At 40.5% G+C, this 21,757-nt stretch overlaps 1 protein-coding gene across 1 annotated transcript in view; it reads left to right on the top strand.

Moving 5' to 3' along the window:
• MEGF9 (multiple EGF like domains 9) overlaps positions 1 to 21,757 on the top strand; it is a 91,459-nt gene that overhangs the window by 34,277 nt on the left and 35,425 nt on the right. Inside the window, exon 2 of the mRNA XM_019475824.2 lies at positions 17,889 to 18,090. Within this exon, the coding sequence (XP_019331369.2) occupies positions 17,889 to 18,090 (202 nt within the window). The remainder of the gene's footprint in view (positions 1 to 17,888; positions 18,091 to 21,757) is intronic.

Below are 21,757 nucleotides of genomic sequence, written 5' to 3'. Positions count from 1 at the left end.
GCCTTTCTTTTGTTGATGTTATTGCTGTAATCTTTGTGTGGGTGAATTCAGTGTTTGCAGGGAAGGTGCCAGCCTGCCAGCTGGGGAAAGCCAAGCCCTCTGTTTAACCAGAGAACAGATATAGCATAAGTGATAAAAAAACAGGCATCTCTACTTTTGTTTCACTAATGTGCACAACCCCTGATTTAGAGAGCACTCTATGGATGTGCCTGCGCTGTACAAAAAGCACTGTCCTAAGCCAGGTCATCTACCTTGCTTTAAAAATGGTAGTAAAGAGAAGGGAACCTAGATTTTAACTTACGTTTGTCACTTGAGTTTAGGCCTGAATAGGAGACTCGCCCATGTTAAAACTCAAGTAATTTGTTTTTTGCTGGTATTTGAACCCAAGTTAACTAACTTGTGCTAGTTAACCCGTGTTGTTAAGAACAGATCTTTCTTAGGAAGGAAGTTCTACTCAGAACAGGTTAGACAAACATTGTCCAGGATAATTTAGCCAAGGATGTTCTTGTCTTGATCAGGGGGTTGGACTAGGTGACCTCTTCGGTCCATTCTAAGCCTGTTTTCTATGATTCTGCAATTCCTTCATCTCCCTGATGACCTACTAGCTGGGTTACTTATTTTTGATGCATCTGTTGATTTTTTTTTTTTTTAAGGTAGACATATCTCCACTAGGAGGTAGACTAATACCCAACTCCTTTATTTAGGGAACGTATGACTAGAAGGGTAGTCCTGGATTATTGAGGCTATGGCTTTGCTATCTCAGGCGACCATGCTGTGTAATCCATTTTATAAATTAATCAGCCTCTAAAAACATGTAGGTTTCTTGCCTCCTTTACTCTACTTGAAAAGCTGCTTCAGCACCTCACTTGTCTCCTAGTTAAAAGTAAGTTGTCTTTTCTTTTCCAACGTAAATTTAGTAATGGCTGATTTAGTATAGTCTAAATAATGTACACAAAGTCCCAGCTTCCTTGAATGTGGTAAACAAATGATCACAGACCATGCCTTTGCTCAGAAATCTGCTTGTGTAGACTGCCCCTCCAGTGAAGGCCACTCAGTAGCTAGCAGATGGCATGCTGTTTCAAGTGTATTAACATGGACTAGATTTGCTCCAGAAACCTAAGGCTAAATTCAGACATAGTATAACTGCATTACCTTTGCTGATATCACATCACCTCTGCAGCTTATTCTTAAACCGTAAGCAATCTAGTCACTCAGTCATCTACCCCTTACATTTTATTTGGTGATTTTTTTTCTTAAGGTCTTGGGTCCAATTTTGGGGATGGAGAGATCTGGAAATGAGCTGGCCTGATAAAATTATTATGTTTTGGCTCAATTTCATGAGGATCATTTAATAAGATTTTTATCATTGGTTGTCTCTAGTTCTGATGTAGTCTGGGATTTGAATTGTGTGTTTCAAGGGGGTTTGTTTTCCTACCTTTCTCTTGGCCAAGATTTGGAAGATTAGTTAATGAATTAATAGGTTAGCATAGACAATGTGTTATGCATTGGTTGGTTACCCACCCAGTGTGCGTTATCACCTTCCAGATCCTAGGCTAGAGAAAGCCTTGTCTTATTAGAGCTTGGAGTCATTTTCCTGATGCGCACTGGTGATGCGTTGACTGCTTATTCACCGTTAGCCAAACTCAGAAATATTTTGAACAGCTGTAGGCTGAACTTGAGATCTTCTCTCCTTAACCCATCTCCTAATTCTCATGTGTTCTCCCTGTTTATTCATGCACAAACTTTATAGCCCAAATACAAATGATTGAGAGGAACATTCTCACTCCAGGTTTTGCAGCTCATTTTAAGTGGTTGTATAAATTAACACATTCTTTCATTAGCTACAATTCCCCAAAGCACTGGGAAAAGTTTGTGATTTTAATTACTTTTTGCAGGGAACTAAGCACACAGAATTTAACAGATGATTATAGTCCACATTTACTCATGGAATTTGTTTATCCCATCTTGTTTAGGACATGGTAGATAAATACTAAAATTAAAGCATGCTAATAAATTCTCAGCCTTCTTCCATAAGAGATGCCTTGATCTTTTTATGAGAAGAATTTTGTTGACAAGGTGATTACATTTCCTGAGGGGTATCAGGCAGTATATTTGTAAGCACAGTTTGAACGTTTCGTAGGCTGAGAATCTGGGGGTTGCTTAATACTGTTTTGGGGTTATTTGCCAATGTTACATTTTATCTTGCCTCATACTGTTTATGTATACAATGGAAGTATTTGGTTTGCCTTGTCACACACTGGGTGGTTAAAAATATTGAAATTTTAAACAGAAACAACTGAATATTTATATGACTGCAGACATTCATGGAAATATTAGTAGGAAAATGTAATCTGCTATAATAAAATGCCAGCAAACTATTTCTAAATTAATTAAAAGGAAAGGATCTATTTTAGCTGTTGATTCTTCATTCCTAGGGTATTTCATTAGTTTTATTTAATATTTCTATATCTTCTTTTTTTTTTTTCTAACCATATTAAGATCTTTTTGCTGTTTATACTAAGTCACCTCTTGAATAAAATGCAAAGGACATGCAGGACTTGTTACATTGGGAAACTTCCCAGCATAGACATACAGGAATAATTATCTCCCTATAGTTATATAAATCCTTGTAGGAAACACTGTTCTAGCATAACAGTGATTTTTCTTTTATTCCAGAATAACTACTTTGCTTTAGACCAATAAAAATCACCTTCATGGTGGAAGAGAATGTCCACACAAGGACTTCTATAGGTCTAATTATAGTGGAGACTTGTTCCAGTGTAACTATACTGGGTAATTTCCCTGTGTAATCCCTAATGTGTGACGAACATTTAAGAACACCTATAGAGGTAAGTAGGTTATTTACCCTGATACACAGATGGTGAAATAAAAGCACAGTGTGTGACTTACCTAAGTTCATATCAATAAATATCATATCTGGATGCCCAGAGAACCCAGTACCCACAGCTCTCATACCCCTTGTCCGAATCACTAGGTGGTATTTCCATCCCAGTTTGTAAGGAGGAGTTGGGATATTTTGGGTCTGTCCTTAAGTGGTCTGATTAGATTCCTGATTGCCTGTGACCGTGGAGGAACTCCCACATGACCTGGGAGCTACTGCTGTTGAGCTATACAGTTTTAAGTTTTAGCTTTTCTTAAGCGTGTGTTTATTACTAGCACTGCCAGGGCATTTGCTATGCAGGTAGTGCAGGGGAGAAATACAGAGGGAGCAGGTTGTAGCACATCTCTCTCTCCTTTGCTAATAGCAGAAGAATATGGTCCCTTTTTTCCACCTGCTTGGGAAGAGCAGCATTCCTCCACAGCTAGCTAAATTTTAGCTGTTAAAATACTTACATAGGCCCTATTACCACAGAATCCAAGTGCCTCACAAACTTTAATGTAATTCTCATAATGCTCTGGCATGGCAAAGAGAAATACATATTTTACACCTGGGGAGCTGAGGCATTGAGGGACTGAATGAGGTGAAGAACAGACATTTTGTTTGCCTCTGGTCAAGTTGTGTCTTCATATGTCCTAGAGCACAAATATTCTGGGATTGGCAAGTAGACACACCACCCTTACAATTAGGATTTAGTGAGCAGCTGAATGTGCTGTGCTTTTCTATCATTGATTCAGTTATGCAGTCCTGGGATGGCAAAGTACATCTGAACAGACCATGTCCTGGGATAAACTCTTAGTACTTCTTATCCCACAAACCTTTTTTAACTTTTATCCTGGGATAATGGATATGGAGGTCTGGAAGTTTGAACTTTGTCTTGGAACAACATGGTTTATACCAGGGCAAATGTGACTTCTTCTTGTAGCCGGACCAGCCTAAAGTGAGACAGGGAATAGAACCCAAATCTTCTGGGGCACTTCTACACATGGGGATGGGGATGAGGGCGGGGGGCCTTTAGAGCGACTCCAAGAGCCACTCTAATGAAAACTCCTGGAGCATCTTGTGTATCAGCATTTCCATGCTTCAAAATGGTGGTGGAGGCACTTTAGATAAAGCTCATCAGATGAGCTTTAGTTAAAGCACCCCTGCTGCCATTTTGAAGCACAGGGACGCTGATACATGAGATGTGGAGGCCGGCTGGAACGTGGTAATTGCCATGTCTCTGACGTGCTGTAATTACAGCAGGTTGGAGCAACCTTCTGACTCATGTCCAGGCACCCGATTCCCAGGCTGGGGTTGTAACCACTGGAACGTGTTGTGATCCCTTCAGGATCAGCTCTGCCAGCTGTTTCAGTTTATTCTAACCACTGATGTTGCATGGACAGCAGATTGCATAGTGCAGTAGGAATATTAAGATAAAAAGAATTGATGGTTTATGGAAGTGTTGTTACAGTGTTTGATGTTTTAGTTTCACAAGCCAACGTTAATACCTGCAAGTCTGTCCTTTTTGATCCCTGTTTACTTGGGAATGAGCCTTCTCAAAGCCTGCCTTACAGATTTCTAACGTGTTTAGCATCGAACAGGAGAGGGAAAACATTTTGTAGAAGGTACTGAGTGCTTAAGGAGTCTTTAGAAAATCTCAAAACAAATGAAACCAAATTTCTCTCCTGCCCTACAACAGTCTTGGGTATATTCCATCACAGGGGTCGATAAAGATGTAAAAATGTCTGTAAACCTAGTAATAGCAATCATACACTTCTGCATAAGGCTTTACAGATCCTAATTAAAGCACATAGCATCCCTGTGACAGATAAAGGATATAGAAAGATCAATTCAGCCACCACTGCGGCGCAGCCACTTCCTTTTGTGGAATGGGACTGGTGCTTAACAGCATAGAGCAGCAATGTGCAGTGAGAAATGAAAATGAATTATTGTATCTATTGAAGCTGCAAAGGGAATTCAGAGGGTTAAGGTGTTATTGTCAGGACTAGAATTTAGCCCAGATACCAAAATTGTCCGTCTTTCCTTAATGAAAATGCCACAGAATTTCTAATGCCTTCAAGCCATTGGCACCTTGGTTTTACATCTCCTGCAAAATAATATGAAATAGATTTGATCTGAACTTTTTTTCTTCTCTTTTAAATTTAAACATTTAAAAAAAATCTTTTAACAGCATTACCAAGGTTGTACTGGTACTAAGAAACCTTACTCCTCTCTCCCTCGTTGACCTACATAATCCTTTTATGGAGCTACACAAAGGATTTCTGTAAAGCGCTCAACAATATTGATACAAACAATATTGCTGTCTTTACTATCCACAGACCTGATTCTTTGGTGCTCTATGCCTTGTGTAGCCATTAACACTGGTGCAAAGTGAGTGTAAAATACTATGCGCCAGATTTTTATTTACGCTAAGGTCCCTTTGCACCACTTTGGCGTTAGAAAGCAGCTTGCAAGCGAGAGCATATTACATTGTATGCATGCTGTATGGCAGCTTCACAGAGTGGTGCCAGAGTGGTGTAAAGGGGTTCTAGTATAATTCTAAACTGAATTTTATACTGATTTAAGTGTTTCAGTTAAGGTATGTAATTTAAAATTGCTGAAGTTAAATGTGTATGAGTTCTAGTGAAGTAAAGTTATAGAAATGTAAACATCTTTATCCTGGTAAACTGTATTCACACTGGGGTTGTACTACTTTTGCCATATAATATAGGTAAGGGCTACACAAAATTGTGTATAAACAAGCCCTTTGACACCACCATTCCAATTTTGTAGTTTTTTTTTGCCCCCTATATGCTGCTTTAAATGACTGCCTGACATGTAGGGTAGCAGAGAATTGTGCCCACTGGATTTAAAAGTTTAATGTACTTTTTAAAATGGATTAGCTCTGCTTCAAAAGTTCAGATACTTGCATCTTCACTGATCTCATGATAGAATGATATTACTTCTGATCCAGGAGGATGGTTTAGCAAATCAGCAACTTGTATTAAGGAACTTACACCTCTTATAAGATGGCAGACAAAATTGCATGTGCATAGATAAGGGGGAATGCATCACAACTGCTTCTGACTTTAATGAAAAAATTCTCAGTGGAAGAAACAATGCAAGTCTGGGGAGAGCAGTGGAAGAGCTGATCTGCAGGGAAAGGGGGGAACTGAGAGACGGGGGAAAAAGGAGATATTAATGTGATGAAGGAGGCAGAAGGTAGGATGAGAAGTCGGGGAAGCCATGTGGAAGATAAGAGGTGCATTTGAATACCAAACATGGACATTCCCATTTAAAAGGAAATATCAAAACGTTTGAAGAAGTGGCAAATAAATGGTCTGATTTTTTTCTTTCAGATATATGGGTATAAAGCAGGAGTTAATATCAATTTGAAGTCAGTCAGGGAAGGCTGCTGTAAAATCGGTGAGTGCTGGGGTTGTACTACTTTCACCGTATAACTTCAGTGTCAAACAGATTGTGAGCTAAACAGCCAGAAGATGAAGAGCTTCGCTCACATATTTAAAAATAGGGGGAAAATACATTTTGGGTCTTTTTATTTACTTTCTTGTTCACATGCTCTAGTTTTAAGCATGCAGTTTGGAAACTTGTGCTTTCACATAGGAAAGTAAAGGAAGACATAGCGAGTTGAGATTCACACCTAGTTGTTCAAGAAGCTACAACCCAAGCCACAACAGCAAATACTGAGAGATATATACAGAAATTGTGAGAGGTGGCAACACTACAAGAAAGAAGAGAATCAAACTCCAAAATATTTTAAAGTGGCATCCGTTTAAATACCACCATCTCTGCCACTTCCTCCTCAGTTTACTTATTATCTCTGAAGTTTTGTACACAAAATGGGCCCAAGTTCCCTATCTTTCCCTTATGCTTTGGTACCCTGTAAAATCTCTATTACTTTGAGAATACAAGTGCTAAAAGCAAAGTGATGGCAGCACATTAGCTGCTTATAGCCCTCTTAATTCCCATTGACTTTAACAGGAACTGATCTCCTAACGTCCAAGTCCTGAACAGATGTACATGTACCCCAGTGACAATTACTTTGATTTTATAGGGTACCTGTAGATATGCAGGGCTGCTTCTCCGATGCACTGTAATTACAGTGTGTCGGATCATACTTGATTAAATGAGTCTGCTGGAGCGTGCTAATTAGTATGCCTTGGTGTCTTGTGTATTCAGCACCCCTGCACTTCAAAATGGTGCTGGTGGGGCGCTTTAACTAAAGCTTATCTACTGAGCTTTAGTTAAAGCACCCTCACCACCATTTTGAAATGTAGGAGGCTGCGGGTGCTTTAATTAAAGAGCCCCTCTCCCTACCCCCAGAACATGTGTAACGATGCCCATAGTGATGTAAATTAACTGGAATTAGGAGCAGAGAAACATGAAGTTATCCCATAGAGGATGCTGCCATGGACAGAAGGCACCTAAACTAGTCTAACATATATATTTAGAATGCTACACCTGATTCTTTCAAGGGTAGTTCTCCATAAGATTGGGTGTAGTTACCCTTATTTATGATGTTATGATATTGTGTTATCTCTCACCACCTTTGTTATATCAGTCTGATGTCTGTTATATTGATGTAAATGCGTTTCTTTCTCCAGGCTCATAGTTGATCTCACTGGTGATACCATGTGGTGAAAAGGAACAGGAATATTTGGCCGCTATGGGTGCCTATACATGTGCTCGGGGGTGGGGGTGGGGTGTTTTAATTGGAGCGGTTCCTAGGGAGCTGCTTTACTTTAAATGCCTCACCATCGGGTGGATTAAGCCCCCATAGGTTTAAAAACGGCCATGGGACATTTTATCTAAACCTCGTTTGACACGGTTTAGATAAAGCACCCCAGTGGGCATTTTATAACCCGTAGGGGTTATATGCATGATGATGAGGCCATGCTGGACCATTCTAATTAGATGGGGAGTAGACTGTTAGAATGTGAACCAACACATGTATAGGTAACCTACCTTTGGGGTGTATTTTAATGATATAGAATCCCCCCCCCCTCCTTTCTGTATATTTTAATATATTATCCAGTGATTGAGTCATATCACATGAACTACTTGTGCTTTATGCTGAGAGTTTCAATGATGAGATCCTCTGGGAGAATCACAACACCAATTTATATGTGGAGGGGTGAGAAAATACCATGGCATTGCATCTGGCAGCAAATCTGGAGCTCAGACCAGAGACTGCCAGAGAATCCATTACTGCGCAGATATCATCAAATTGTGTTAAATTAATTCAGGGACCAAGCTGGCATAGCCTTTGTGGAACAGCTCCATGATCTAATGGGTGATGAATTCCTATGGCGTCAGCTTCATGGATGGCCTGTGATATGCAGACGCTCAGGTTAGATGATCAAACAGTTGCCAAGAGTTTAAGAACTGAAGAGACTATGGATCTGCTCAGCATCTAGCCTGACTACTTGGGCACTGGTATGACAATTTGTTTGAGTAGCTGGCTGCTGAAAGAGGTGAGGATCTCTGGCTTTAGCTCAACCAAGCAGTGCCTGAGTCCTGACATCAGTATTTCTGTTGAGGATCCATCAGAATTTCTCCTTCTGTTACAACTTGGGTTGACTTTTTAGTTCTGTTTGTACACAGCCTAACAATATGGGATCCTGGCTCACGGACAAGCCCTTGTGGGCTCTACCACAATCAAAATAATTCTGGCTCTGAGCACTACCATTATAGACAGCAGCAGACCAACAAATAGAACGCAGGAGTCCTAACTTCCATTGTACTGGTTTAACCACAAAATCACAGTGTCTTTTTAAAGTGTTTTCCCTTCATCTAGTCCAAAGAATAGCAAGTGGCCATGCTGCTGGAATTATTTAGAAGCTGAATAATAAATAGCATCACTTGAATTTCAGAGCTCTCTCTTTCAGCTTCGCATTCTTTAAACCCCACATCATGCATCCGAGATTTTGTATATCAGTTCCATAACCAGTAGACAGTTTTGTTCATGATTTAAATCCTTTTCAAGTGTCTCCCACAAATCGGGTATTTAAATACTCTTGTTTGCCTATTGTATATTCTGTTGCTCTGCTCATTGTGACCATTGCAGCTATTTTAAATTATTCATTCATTGTTTAAATGGTCTATATGAAAAAAGAAATCATGCCTAACAATATGTACTTAGCGATCTCTTTTGAACTCTTAAACAGCATAGGTTAAAATGGATGTGAACAAATAATTCAGAGCATTAGTCTTATCCTTGACTGAACCACTTTTAGGTAACTCAAATTCAAAACGTGGATCATGCTGGTAAACTTGGCAACATGTAAATGTAAGGAAGTCCTTTCTAAATCAAGGTTCTTATATTTCTGTGCTCAATCGGCTTTTGAATGTTTGTGTACAAGTGCAGTTGATGACTTTGGAAGATGCGTAGTATGATGTGTTTTGTAATTTTAAGAGCAGATTGCTCTTGTACTCCACTAGCTCAGAATGAAGGGCATTTTCCTTTCATGAGCAAAAGGCAGTTCATCAGCTGGGAGTGGTTGTGGGGAAGGCACTGTTGTGTAGCATACACTCCTTTCCTTGGCTGTCCATACCTGGACAAAGACAGACTTTGAAGTGACACTAAGCAGCATCAGCTATTAATCTGGGAGATAGTGAACCACAAACACCTACAGGGTGTGTACATGTCCAGGAGCCTTAGCTCAGCACCTGTTTACAATATAACCAGATCTTAACTCGGAACTGCATTCCAGACACCATTGCATATCCTGGTTAGAACTGCTTCTGCCGCTGTTCTAGTCTCTTCTGCCTGATTCCCTGCTGCAGAATATTGATCCTACATTTATACCCATTTTTTCTCACATTATGAAGTTGAAGTCAGAACCAGGTAGCAAAGAGCAGAAAGAACCTATCTTCTGAATGCCAGTATCTCTATTGGTCTTTAATTACGTTTTGACTTACTGGCCTCATTCATTTAAAAACTTAAGAAGAAAGCTGGGAAACTTCACCTTAGAGTGAAATAATTTCCAGAGAACTTTTGACCATTCAGCTTTTTTCCTATTGGTTGAATATCCATGAGCAGCTTAGTATTTACTCACATTTATTCAGTGTAGACAAATATATCTTTGAATTTTTCATTCTTTGGCCTGATGGCAGGTATTCAAAATTAAGTCAGTTTGGTTGCATAACTTGCAAGATGTTTTGTCTGGTTCCCAATTGGATGAGAGCACTTTTGGCCTACAGAATACAAATATAACTTTCTGTTTCAATGCACAATCTTCTGGGAGGATTTGAACAGTGCTTTCTGCAAACACTTGTATCAGCAAAATTCAAACATTCCAGCGTGCCCAGGAAGTCAACACAAAAAGGACGGGAGTCTGGCTGATGTCAGTTCATTTTAAAGAAAAGCTCAAGTGAACATTTTATTTTTGTTATTTGTCAAGCTCTGCTTCAGCTGCACACACTCTTGAAAGGTGGATGTCCAGTCTGCCTCACTCTGGCACACTCCTTCTCTTGAGGGTAGCTTTGTTTTCTGATATCACTGGTGACAGTCACAGCATGGTTTGCCTCTTTTTAAGGAACTGAGGAGTGTCAGCCTTATTCTGAGGCACAGCTCCATTGTAGGAAAAGGTTGTTGATGCTGGGAGACAGGATTAACAGAGCCAGCTGGTAAGGGGTCAAGTGAGATGCTTCTAAAGGCTGAAAGAGTTCAGATGGGGAAATAGTTGCACAGACCAGGCTGACTCCTACGCAGAGAGCCTATGGAAGGACTGAGCAGTTGATTCATTTTTAAGCTACTTAAAATTTTGCAAGTTTTGTGTTTTTAAGAATAAACGAAATCCTGAGGAAAAGGTTGTGAGCAAGACTCTGGGAATCTGCCTAGTCTTTCCTGGGTTAGGGAGACAGGCCAGCAGCCTCCAGTGGCCCATGGCTGTGATAGTCCCAGCCCTGCTGAAGGAAGAGGGGAGTTTGTCTCCACATCTGATGCATCGTCAGAATTACTCCTGAGTACAATAAGATATCCTCTTCCATCTAAAACATGGCAGGAGAGATTTGATAAACCGTGGTGTTCTGACCTTCGACAGCTGCAAACAGCCAATCCTCTGCCACAGCTGCCACAAGTGGAGACTGAGATGGGAAGCTGCAAGCCATCGTGGCAGATACTGCTATACCCTGTCTGGCTGGTTCTTCTGTAACTTCCCAGAACTGGTGCTATCTCTCCTGTTGCCTGTATCTGTATGAAAACTGGAATGTGGAATTATGGCTTCATGTGAACCTTTAAGAGGCTCTGACATGAGTTAGTTGGAACTGGTTGTTTTTTACTGCAGGGGCTCATGTTATGCAATGCCGATCAGTTTGAACTCAGCCACTGATTGAAGCGGACTGTGGCTCTGAGCAATTGCTGAGCAAGATGCCCTGTGATTTATAAAAGGGCTGACTTGTAAATCTTAGCAGATCCTTAATTATACTGGCGCTGCTAAGGGGAGCTTCTTATTGCTTTCTAAGTGTGGCACATTCCCAGTATAATAAAAAATAGAGGTAATAGGCATTCTCCTTCTATTGGTAATCTGTGAATTTTGCATAATAATTATCTGATTTGGGTCTGGCACAAATTAAAATGGCATATTAAATGCAGCCCCTTTCCAGAAATATTGCATACACTATGTCCACTCTTATGGTGGCATAAATCTTTTCTTTTACTGCATCGCCTAAAAATCCAGCATTGAAAAATAAAGGTTAAGATACAATTCATGAAGACAGCACATTTTCTTTTTGGTTGTCAGAATGATGTGCAGTTTCATAATGCTGTCTACACAAGGGTCTTGGAGTGCTTTAGAGAGATTAATAAATTAAAACTTTCAGCACCCCCCATGAAGTAGGAAGTGTTATTTGTCAGCTCCAACAATGTGCTGTGCTGCACAGCATGCAGGGAAAAAACCTCCCTGTTTTGCTGATGTGCATAGCAATGAAGTGTCTCATCTATCTCGTCTATCTCTGTTGCAGAACTGGAGACAGAGCGAGGGCTTCTGGATCCTGTGGCAGTGCCTTGTCCATTTGCAGTGCTAGTGTTACAATCTAATATACCTTTACAAAAAACATCAGCCTGCTACCGAGTTGCCCAGCATGGAGCAACTGGCAGGGTCAGACCCTTTCAGGATCAAGATCATTACTTTGAAGTATTAGTGTCTTCTTTCTTTCCTGCTCATTGTTAATTCCTTTACACTTAAAAAGCTCATTTTTCAGGTATTTCTGAAGGTTATGTTGAAAAACAAAATGTATGCCTGATAGAATAGAAGAAAGGTTCTCTGCACCCAGATAGGGTCTGGTCAGAGGCCGAGATAATGTTCCAGGATCTTTTTTCCCTTTCATCTTTTGACATTTGTATTCTCAAAAGTAAGGTAGACTGTTCACTATTACTTTCTTCTTTTGACTTTGAAATATTCTAGGCTTCTCAAACCAGACGACGGTCAGGACAGTGACTATTTATTTTCTTAACATTAGGCCCCAGGTTTTTCCAGTCTGGCAAGTCACCAGTGTCAAATCTTTGATGACACACTGACAAACTGATGTTAAAGCTGCTGTCTAGATTTTTCATACTGTCGGACTGAAGGCGCTGTAGGGCATCTTTCTGTACTGCAGGGAGCAATCCTGTATGGGCCAATGTGATGTGTTATTTGACCTAGTACAGTCAGTCTTTTGTCTCCAGGGGGGAAGGGACTGTGTCAGTCAGCCTTTTTCATAAAGAGTGCTCTTCTCCTTTCCCATAGAGTAGCAGTGCCTTGGTGTAGCCATCTTCTTCCTTTAGACCAGGGGTTTCCAAAGGACCATTTCAAAAGGGCGGTCCTGAGGGGGCGGTCCACATGAAAAGGGCTTGCTTTTTTGGTCTGCAAGCCACGTTTTGGGAGCCATTGTTCTAGAGCAGTAATTCTCAAGCAGGTGCCATAGTACCTTGGGAGCCCTTGAGAGTCTCTCAAGGAGGCTGAAGAATACCACACAGCTGGCACTGTTAAGTGTGCAAACATGATTCACACGATAAACCCAGAGGGCGTGTCCAAACGAGCATGCATGTGCCTGTTGTGGCATCTCGGACTGCTTTTCCATTCCTATTCTGGGAATGGAAAAATGTTCCCTGCACTGCATATTTGCAGCACAGGCTCTAAATTTGATATCTGGAAATCCAGGTATCAAAGAAAACGAAAAAAACCCTGCTGGAAAAAAAAGCAGTGTAGAGCACCTTCCTGGAGCATGCCCAGAGGCTAGGTCCTCCAGAGAGACACTTTGGCACCTGGCCAGAGCATCTCTGGCTGCCCTGTGCCCCGCTGCCCCAGTGTGCTGGGGCAAGTAAGAGTGGGGCAAGGCTGCAGAGGTGATCCAGGCCCAGACTGTGTCCCAGGTAAGTAGGGACATGGGGGTTGTGATTTTTCTAAATTCTTTGCAACAGAAGAATTGCCCTGTTCTTTTTCTGTAGTAAAACAAAGCAAAACAAATGAAAACTAGGAGCTGGCATTTTCCAAGGTGTGCCTTAAATCTATCTATGGGTGCCTCAAGACTGTTCAGAAGTGCCTTGAATCTAAAAAGGTTGAGAACCACTGCTCCACCTCTTTGCTGGTCTGCAGTCTGTGTGGAGATGTGGCAGGGTATTGAATAATGATGATATTCCAACTATTTGGGCTATCGTCAGTGATTGGAGAGGACCAAAGACTTTTGTTTAGATGACAGCTTCTCTAAGAAATTATGGAAGACACATAAGGCATTTGCACATTGCCTGTCTTCCATTAATTTTCCTGTGGCTAACTTTTACAAAAGCAAATATGCTGTCTCATTGAAGAGATGATGGGAAAATAAATTCTTCCTGTTCGTGTCAATATAACGGACTCAATACAGTGGTCTGCCCTTCTAGGTGGATGAGCCCCAGCATGACTTTATATTAACAAACAATCTGTCCAGGATCTTAGGGTAGTTAAGGGCACTTAACCTGAAAAGCAAAATATCTAGCATCAAACAGTCCAGGGTTTTTTGTGTTTATTCTAAGTGCTCTTCTGGTGACTCTTAACAAAGCAAAATCAATCAATTTCAATGTGTTAGATTAAAAAGTGCGAATTCTCGTTGGATTTCTGAGTCCAGACTCCTGCCATCTAAAATCTTGCTCCTGCTACAACCACAGTCATTTCTGCATTCTCATCTCATGTGTTCCTCTGTTGGGAGACAGCAAAAGATATTTGATGAGACATTTGAACAAAATGCTGTCTCAAAGCTACATGAGGTACCCAGTTGAAGGACCGGGGTCTTTGAAATCTTTTGATTACTATCAACTGGGGTGAATTGCCCTTAGACAGATACCTCTCCGGATCTCCTTCCTACCTGTCATAATTTTCAGGTTGGTGTATTAAGAGTATACTGTGAGTATGATTGATATCAGTAGCTGATAGGGGATTTGTTCAAGTTCTTTGTGTACCTTTCTGCGTTTTGTACCTACAGCTGTTTTATCGTATGCTAGGTCAGATCATCAGCGCCTGTCAATTTGCATAACTCCATGGGAGTTAATGGAGATACTCCTGTTTTTATAGCTGAGAATTGGGGCTGTTGTACCCAGAACAATTTATTCATCTTCCACTTACCAAGATAAACATACACCACTTTTTGTATTGGACAAAATCTACATGTAAAACTGCCCTTTCCTACCAGGAGAGGAAAGGATAAAGAAGGAAATTACCGAATGGGACAGAGGCCAGTTACAGTTTACTGCATATTGCTTAGGGCATTCAAGTACTGTGATGATGAAACCTAGTAGAGCAAAGAATATTTTTTTATATAGATTATGCTCCTGCAAGTTCTTGAACCCAGATAGATGCTGTCACTGGTTATATCCCCTTTTGCAGAATTTATGTGAAACAAACAGCCCATGTTGAAATGGGAGTAGCTGAAATGTTTTGTGTATGGAAATGTTGATGAAAGACTACAGATCTCTTTTGCCGCACTAAGTATCTTAGGCAAAGCCTTTGGTGGTATTTCTGTAATTTTGAAAGTTGATTTAAGAGACATAACATTGATAGTACAGACCTAAAATATAACACAAAAGATGACTTACATGTGGTTTGTTGTTTTTTTTTCTAGTTGTAGTACTCAAGACCTATGTGTCAAAGGTACTTGTCTAGCCTTCATTACTGTCATATTTAAGCACCGTACAGTCTTTAGTGTATTTATAGTTGTAGGATCCCTGTGAAGAAGGAAAGTGCTACCATCCCTGTTTTGTATATGGCAAATTGGGGTATTGAGAAAAACTAAGCAACTTGGTGCCACTAGAAATCTTGGAATACAGGAGGGGACTGACCCTGAGCTAGCACCCTGAGTCCTAGGCTAGCACCCTGCTCAGTCCATCCTTTCAGTCGTAAAACTAATACTGTAAATCACTTCTCATTAGCATGAGTTTGGACAACAGATAGGGCCAGAGTCCTGCATTTGACACCTTTTTGATTCCTTAAAATAGCAGAACTAATACTAGATACATTATTTAAGCCAAAACATATCTGCTTGTTAAAAAAGTCCAAATTCTCTTGCTTCAAAAGGTTGTATTCTCATGCAACTACACTGATGACAGCAAGATTGTGAGATTTTTAATAAGAGAAAACATTTGACTACTACCCCTGGCTTTCCTGTAGAGCTGTTTGAATATCAAACAGAGGCTGATTTGGTTTTGGACACTTCTGTAGTCTTATATGAAATCTAGACTTGTAGACTAACAGCAAGCAATGATCTACAACGTTATGCTGCTGCAGCAATGGGATCGTCTGAATGTGGAGCAATATATCATCTTCGTCTTTCTATTCTGCAACACTTTAATGGCCCTCCTAGCATTTAGTAGTACTGTTAAACTTGATCTGGTGTCTTTTTTTTATCAAGCTTGTGATGGATAAATATAGACAATATATAATGAGTTTTGAAAAGTAATTAATATTTTTGACAAATGCTGTAAAAACTGAAGCAACATCCCTTGAATTCAGTGGGATTTGGTTTATATTGTGGAGTGGGTGCTACGCTGGATAATGTTGGTCTTATCGGCTAATTTTGACTGAAGAAAATTAAGCCCAATTCTGTGTAATGCAGAAAAGCCATGAATTTTGGTGCAGTTTCTCTGGTTTTACTTGGGTATGAATAAAAAAAAAAACTAATATGGCCTTTGATCTGGATGCAAAATTGACCTTTTTAATGTAAAGCAAAAACCAAGCACAGCAACCCCCCCTCCCCCCCCCCCCCAAAAAAAAAAAAAAAAAAGAAAGAAAGAAACAAAACAACCTCAAACTCAAACCAAAACTGCCAAAACCTGGCATGGGTATAAATGAGTAGCATGATGTTCTAATGACCATATAGTTTGGCAGTGTAATTGTCTGGATATTTGGGTTATAGAAGGTTCTCAATGGTTCTTTTTGGAGAAGAGTTTTTTAATGCTTTTATTCTTTGTACACTGAGTCTAAAATGTACCAGAAATTTGTTTAAACTTTTATAGCTAATTAGGCAAATATATCTATAATTCACATCCTATAAATATTTCAAGAGGAGCCATCACAAAATGGGTAAATTCATCTGTGAAATGGATAAACTTACTGCTGTTGTTTCTAAAGGTATGTTGTAGTCTTCAGGAAAGTCTCCTTTCCACAAAATTTATAAATACATTTTTAAACCCTTCCTAATTCAGCACATCAATTATGTGTGTGGCTAGTTAGATCAAGTTACGGTGAAGTCAACAGGATTGAAGCATGTGCCTAAAGCTAAATACATGCTTAAGTGCTTTGTTGAATAGGAGCAAACTGTTGGATTGAGGCTTAAGTGTGCAATAACATTGTAAAATACTAATAATGAAGTATATCATTAAATTTATGTTCTCTTGAGCACTCCTTACTCTGGCAAAGTCCCAGTAAGCTTCAGGTTCCTGTGACAAGGCATCTTCTTCTGTTTGTACAGTGTCAAACACACCTGGTGCTCCCAGTAAATATTAACCAATAATCCAGAATTGCTTAAATCCCTTGAAAATCAATTTACCATGGTTGAAAACAAACCTTATATTTAATTCAGTCTTAGCAGATAAATACTTTGAATTATTAAGCATCAAATATTTTCCAATAAAGAAAGGGAGCTAAAATAATGATGTCGGTTAAAAGATTGCTGGGGCTAATTTTCTTTTCTTTTTACAGTAAATGCTTTTAAAGATTTATAGGGACTGATGTCTGTATGGACTGAATATTTCCAACCAGGAAGTATGATCTTTTTTTTGGCCTTAGTCTAGAAATGTTCCAAAGTGAAGAAGTTCCACCAAAGTTAGTGGGAGCTGTGTGCATATGGGTCTAGCAGGATAAGATGACAGTGCTGCTATAACTCGATTGGCTGCAGTGAACTTGCACCTTTTGACACCCAGGTTAAAATTGGCCGTTTTATATTTTAGTTAATAAGAGGAAGGATTGTATTTACAGCAGTGGATTGGGTCTTATCAGATATTTGTTCAGTTTTCCAGTTCGACTATGGGCAGGTCATTTAGGGCTAGACTTTTAGATGCCCAGCTTTTGTGCAGGTACCAGAATAAGCACCAGGGATTGAAACTTGCAGTATCAAGCAGCTCTCACTGTGACTCTTACGTCAAGGATTGAAGAAGAGTTCAGCAAGCAGCGTGCTTCTCTTTTTGGATACTTAGGTCCTTATTCTGGGAATTCAGTGCTCTGTTCCCATCCATAAAATGGAGATAATACTGCCTCATCTTATAGGAGCGTTAGGAAGAGAAATCCATTAATAACTGTGAAGCACTCACAAATATTCAGATTTTTAAAGCCAATCTCATGAGTTTAAACCATGGCTTCTGGTCCTGCACTGCGTATGAGTTGCCCAATCCCATTTTTAGCTATACACACAGAACTAGGACCCCAGTCTGATCACAGGTTTACTCCTGGCAACATGGGAATTATTTAGATATATTTAATAGTCATACTTCATTTTGTGACCAGAGCATGTTAGTTTCACATTCTCTTTCCTTTTGCAGGCTATCTGTGTAACTGCAGTTCTGTCGGGAGTGTAAGCGTGAATGAGTGCAACACCTCAACAGGACAGTGTGAGTGTCACGAGGGCTACACAGGTCTGTTTTGTGACAGCTGCAAGGAGGGTTATTACCTGAATCAAACTAGTGGGCTCTGCCTTCTGTGTGGCTGTAGTTCCAAAGGCTCCATCAACTCCCTTTGTGACAAGTAAGTAACAAGACATTTAACTAAGCCTCCCTTGGGAGGGTGGGGGGTGGGAGGGGGTGTGTGTGCCATGCATTGTAATGTGGGTATATTTTAAGATCTGGGGTGTGGATCAGGCAAGAATGGAGCTTGTCACACTGCTGGTATAAAAAAATAGCAGGAAGGAAGCTGAGCTTATAAAAATTCATGAAACATATTCTCCTCTTCTTTCAAAGCTTGGATTATAAAAAATATCCATAGCTGTGGCAAAAGATGTGGCAGCTTGAAAGGGAGTTAACTTTCATTTCTGAGTTGTATATACACAGAGGTTCTCCTTTAATACCATGTGCATCTGTTTTTTCTCATAATACAAGATTCACTTCTTGCCTTTAAATTGTGAGGGGATTGAGGCAAACCATAGGGGGTTGGATGAGGTACTGTCAAACATTACTTACTGCATCAAAGTCTGGATTCTCAAAACTGCATAGCCTGCATTGACTGAGTGCCACAAAAAAAAATAGTTAAGTGGCAGACCTGCAGCAGGGCCATATCTTATCTGGTATCTAACCCTGCCTCAGATTCCCCTACCCCCCTTCACTTATTAAAGAATGTCACAAGTGATGTTTTTGAAGTATTCTCCTCTTATGGGAGAATACTCTGGCTTGTATGAAACAACGGTTTGCCTAGGTAGTAGATGCTTCTGACTTGCTACTTCAGGCCCACCAGTGGGCTCAGTCTGAAGTGCAGCTATTCTTAAGCACTATAAGCTCTTTGGAGAGGGACTGTATGGAAAAGACCCACTGCTTGGGTTAGCCCCCTTTATCATTCAGCATTATGGATTTTCATCGTTTTCAGACATCCCATGCAAACAGGTTTCCTTGCCACAGCTTTCCTTCCTGGGTGCCTCTTCAATTCCACTTTTCTTTTTGGAGTAAAAAAAAATGGGGGTTTTCCCTGGAGTCTATCAGCAGGGCTGAAGGTGGGGGGGCACCCAACCCAGCCAAACCTAACCCATCACCCAACCAAACATGTATCCATATCAGACCTGAGCTTCCTGGACACCTCTTGCTTCTCAGTCTCACTCAGTAAGGTCTCAGACCTCCTCTTCTTCAAGGGTGGAACCCTTGGTGGTGGTGGCAGCTAGAATTTTTTGCTTGGTGTCCTCCCTTGGCCCCCTGGTCATTAACCTGTTCTCCTGTGCCTGTTTTGTCATTTGTGGCCCCAAAAATCTAGTTGTTCCCTTAGTGGCTCTCCAGCCATTGGTGGTGGTAGTGGGGGGGGGGGGGGTGTGTGTGGATATCTTGCAGTTCCCAATGTAACTAGGTCCACTGCCATTGTGCAACAAACTGGCCTAGGCCTGTGCCTTCACCCCACTGAGATATTCTGGCCCCCTTCTGAAGGCAGTTAACTCCCTCACAGCTATGCCTGATAACTCAACTCCCTGACTTGCGCCCTAGATGCAGCCACGAAGCTAATTGAGCTCACAGGCTTCCATTAGCCCTTTGCCAATCTGGGATATATACAGTCCATCACTTATTGTCTTGGGTGTTTGCTTGAACAGAGCCCTAATTTTTGACTGGGAGTCCTGATGTCACTACTATAGACAGAATACATATCAATTATGCAGATTAGATTTTCTACTGATCTGGGGTACTACATTTTTTTTGAATAATTGGCTTGACTCAGTTCAGAGGGACCTGAATGGATGTTCACCAGTGGATGGGTGAACAATCATAACCTTTCAGGTTGGGTGCCCAGAAAGAAGCATCTGAAATCATTAGTCACTTTTGAAAATTTAGGTCACCACTTAATAGGAGAGAGATTTTACTCATAATAATGTGCCACAGTCAAAAAACTGATGTTTGTTAATGATTATGTAATAGTTAAATTTTGGGGGATTATACCCAGGCCAGTGAGACTGATAGCAGCTGTAAAAAATACAGTGCAACTTGCTGCTCTAGCAGCAGCTTTAGAAACTATGCAAACAGCGTAGCACGTGAAATGAACAATAGGATTAAAAATAAACCCATCTCTCTTCTGTTGCATTCAATGGTTTCCCACCCACCTCCCCATTTTGTGTTGGTCTGGATCTCTTTGATATCACATGACAGTGAAGCTGTAATGTACTGGGCCAAGTCTCGTTCACCTCGCTGGCTTCAATGTGAGCATTCAGCAAGTTCAGCAAGGAAGATTTGGTCTCTCGTGGAAATTCAAGTGCTGAGAATGTACCAGCCCCTCAGCCTGAGAAGAGGAAAACATTCAGAGGATTCAATAACATATTGGCTAGAGGAAGAAAGTGGTAGCATCTAGGTATTAAATAGCTTTATTGGGATAATACCCATTGTCTTTACCAAATTTAAAGGGCTGTCTTCAGACAGGCATGCTGGGAAGAAGTTCCCAGTAGAGCATAACTTCCCAGTGAGACTCATTAGAGATCTAGCAGCCTTAGGAGCACAGGTCATTTTGCATTATGCTTGTTGCTGCTGGGTTGTAATTGGATGTTCAGTAGGAATTTGGTGACTTTAGATGTTCTTTCTTTGGAGTATATTTTACACAGTTGGGAGCACTTGAAAACCATTAAAAACAGCTGGTTCAAACCACAAAAGCAGCAGTAACTATTGTTTCTGTTGTAAATTCATGTGATTTTTCTAGTAATTGAGTTTGGAGGAGTTATTAAAAAAAACCCAAAAACTGAAAAACCCTCAAAACAAGATGCAGTTGGAACTAGCCATGGTCTAGACTTGCAAAGGTAGATCAGACCATCTTACAGTATGTGAAACTGCTCAAAGCTCATGAGCGGGGGGAAAAAGAAGTTGGATTGTTTAGCCCATTGTGAAGATGGAATCTTACTGCAAAGCTTGCTTCCAGCTTGGAACTTTATTTGAAGACTTTTGCTGTGGTTGTGCTTCTTGTCAAAATAGCTGAAGTGTTCCTTGTTTCAGTGTGAAACCAGAAGCCACCCTAAACTAACTTAGTTGCAGCTTTACAGATTGATTCAGTGAATATTTTGGGGAACCTGTGCTGAATTTTGCATCTTATAGTGTGGTGAGTTCCAGGTATGAGAATATGGTTTAGAAGTTTTCTAGCATGCAGTATCTTAACCATTGAGAGTTAAAGATGAAGCAAAGTACCCTGACAATCACTGTACAATTCCCCAATGATACAGGGGTGGGGTAGGAGTTGTTCCTTCCTGTATTTGCACTCGAAGAACATCTGTTCTTATTTCATCTGAATTAACCCTCTGCTCTTGTATGTCCTGGGTTGAAAGAAGCATGGAACTAAGAGTGTCTATTTGACTAAAAAATATAGAGCTATTTTTTGTGAACTGCAGTAGCAATGAAGTCTTCTGTTTTTCCTTTCCTTTCATTCTATTTCACAGCCTACCTACCCTATGTATTTTTTTTACCCTTCACTACCAGCATACACTGAATTTGTTTTCCTACTGCCAGTCATGACTCGCCTTGATGCTCTCTGCCACCTAGCAACATGGATTGGCTACCAAACAAATAAAGCAACTTTCTCCATGCCGCTTCTCTCCCCACTCCCTGCCAGCATGTTCAACTTGGTTATTTTATTACTGCATGCTTGATTTCAAGGTTAATCAAATGCCATATTGTAGGATAGGAGCTGATCACCACAAGGGACAGAAAGAAGCCAGCTCCGTCCCTTATACATTTAGCAGTGCATGACT

Source organism: Alligator mississippiensis, chromosome 12 (genome assembly GCF_030867095.1).
Source record: "Alligator mississippiensis isolate rAllMis1 chromosome 12, rAllMis1, whole genome shotgun sequence".
Classification (NCBI taxonomy): Eukaryota; Metazoa; Chordata; order Crocodylia; family Alligatoridae; genus Alligator; species Alligator mississippiensis.
This window is presented reverse-complemented; position numbering and strand designations above follow the sequence as displayed.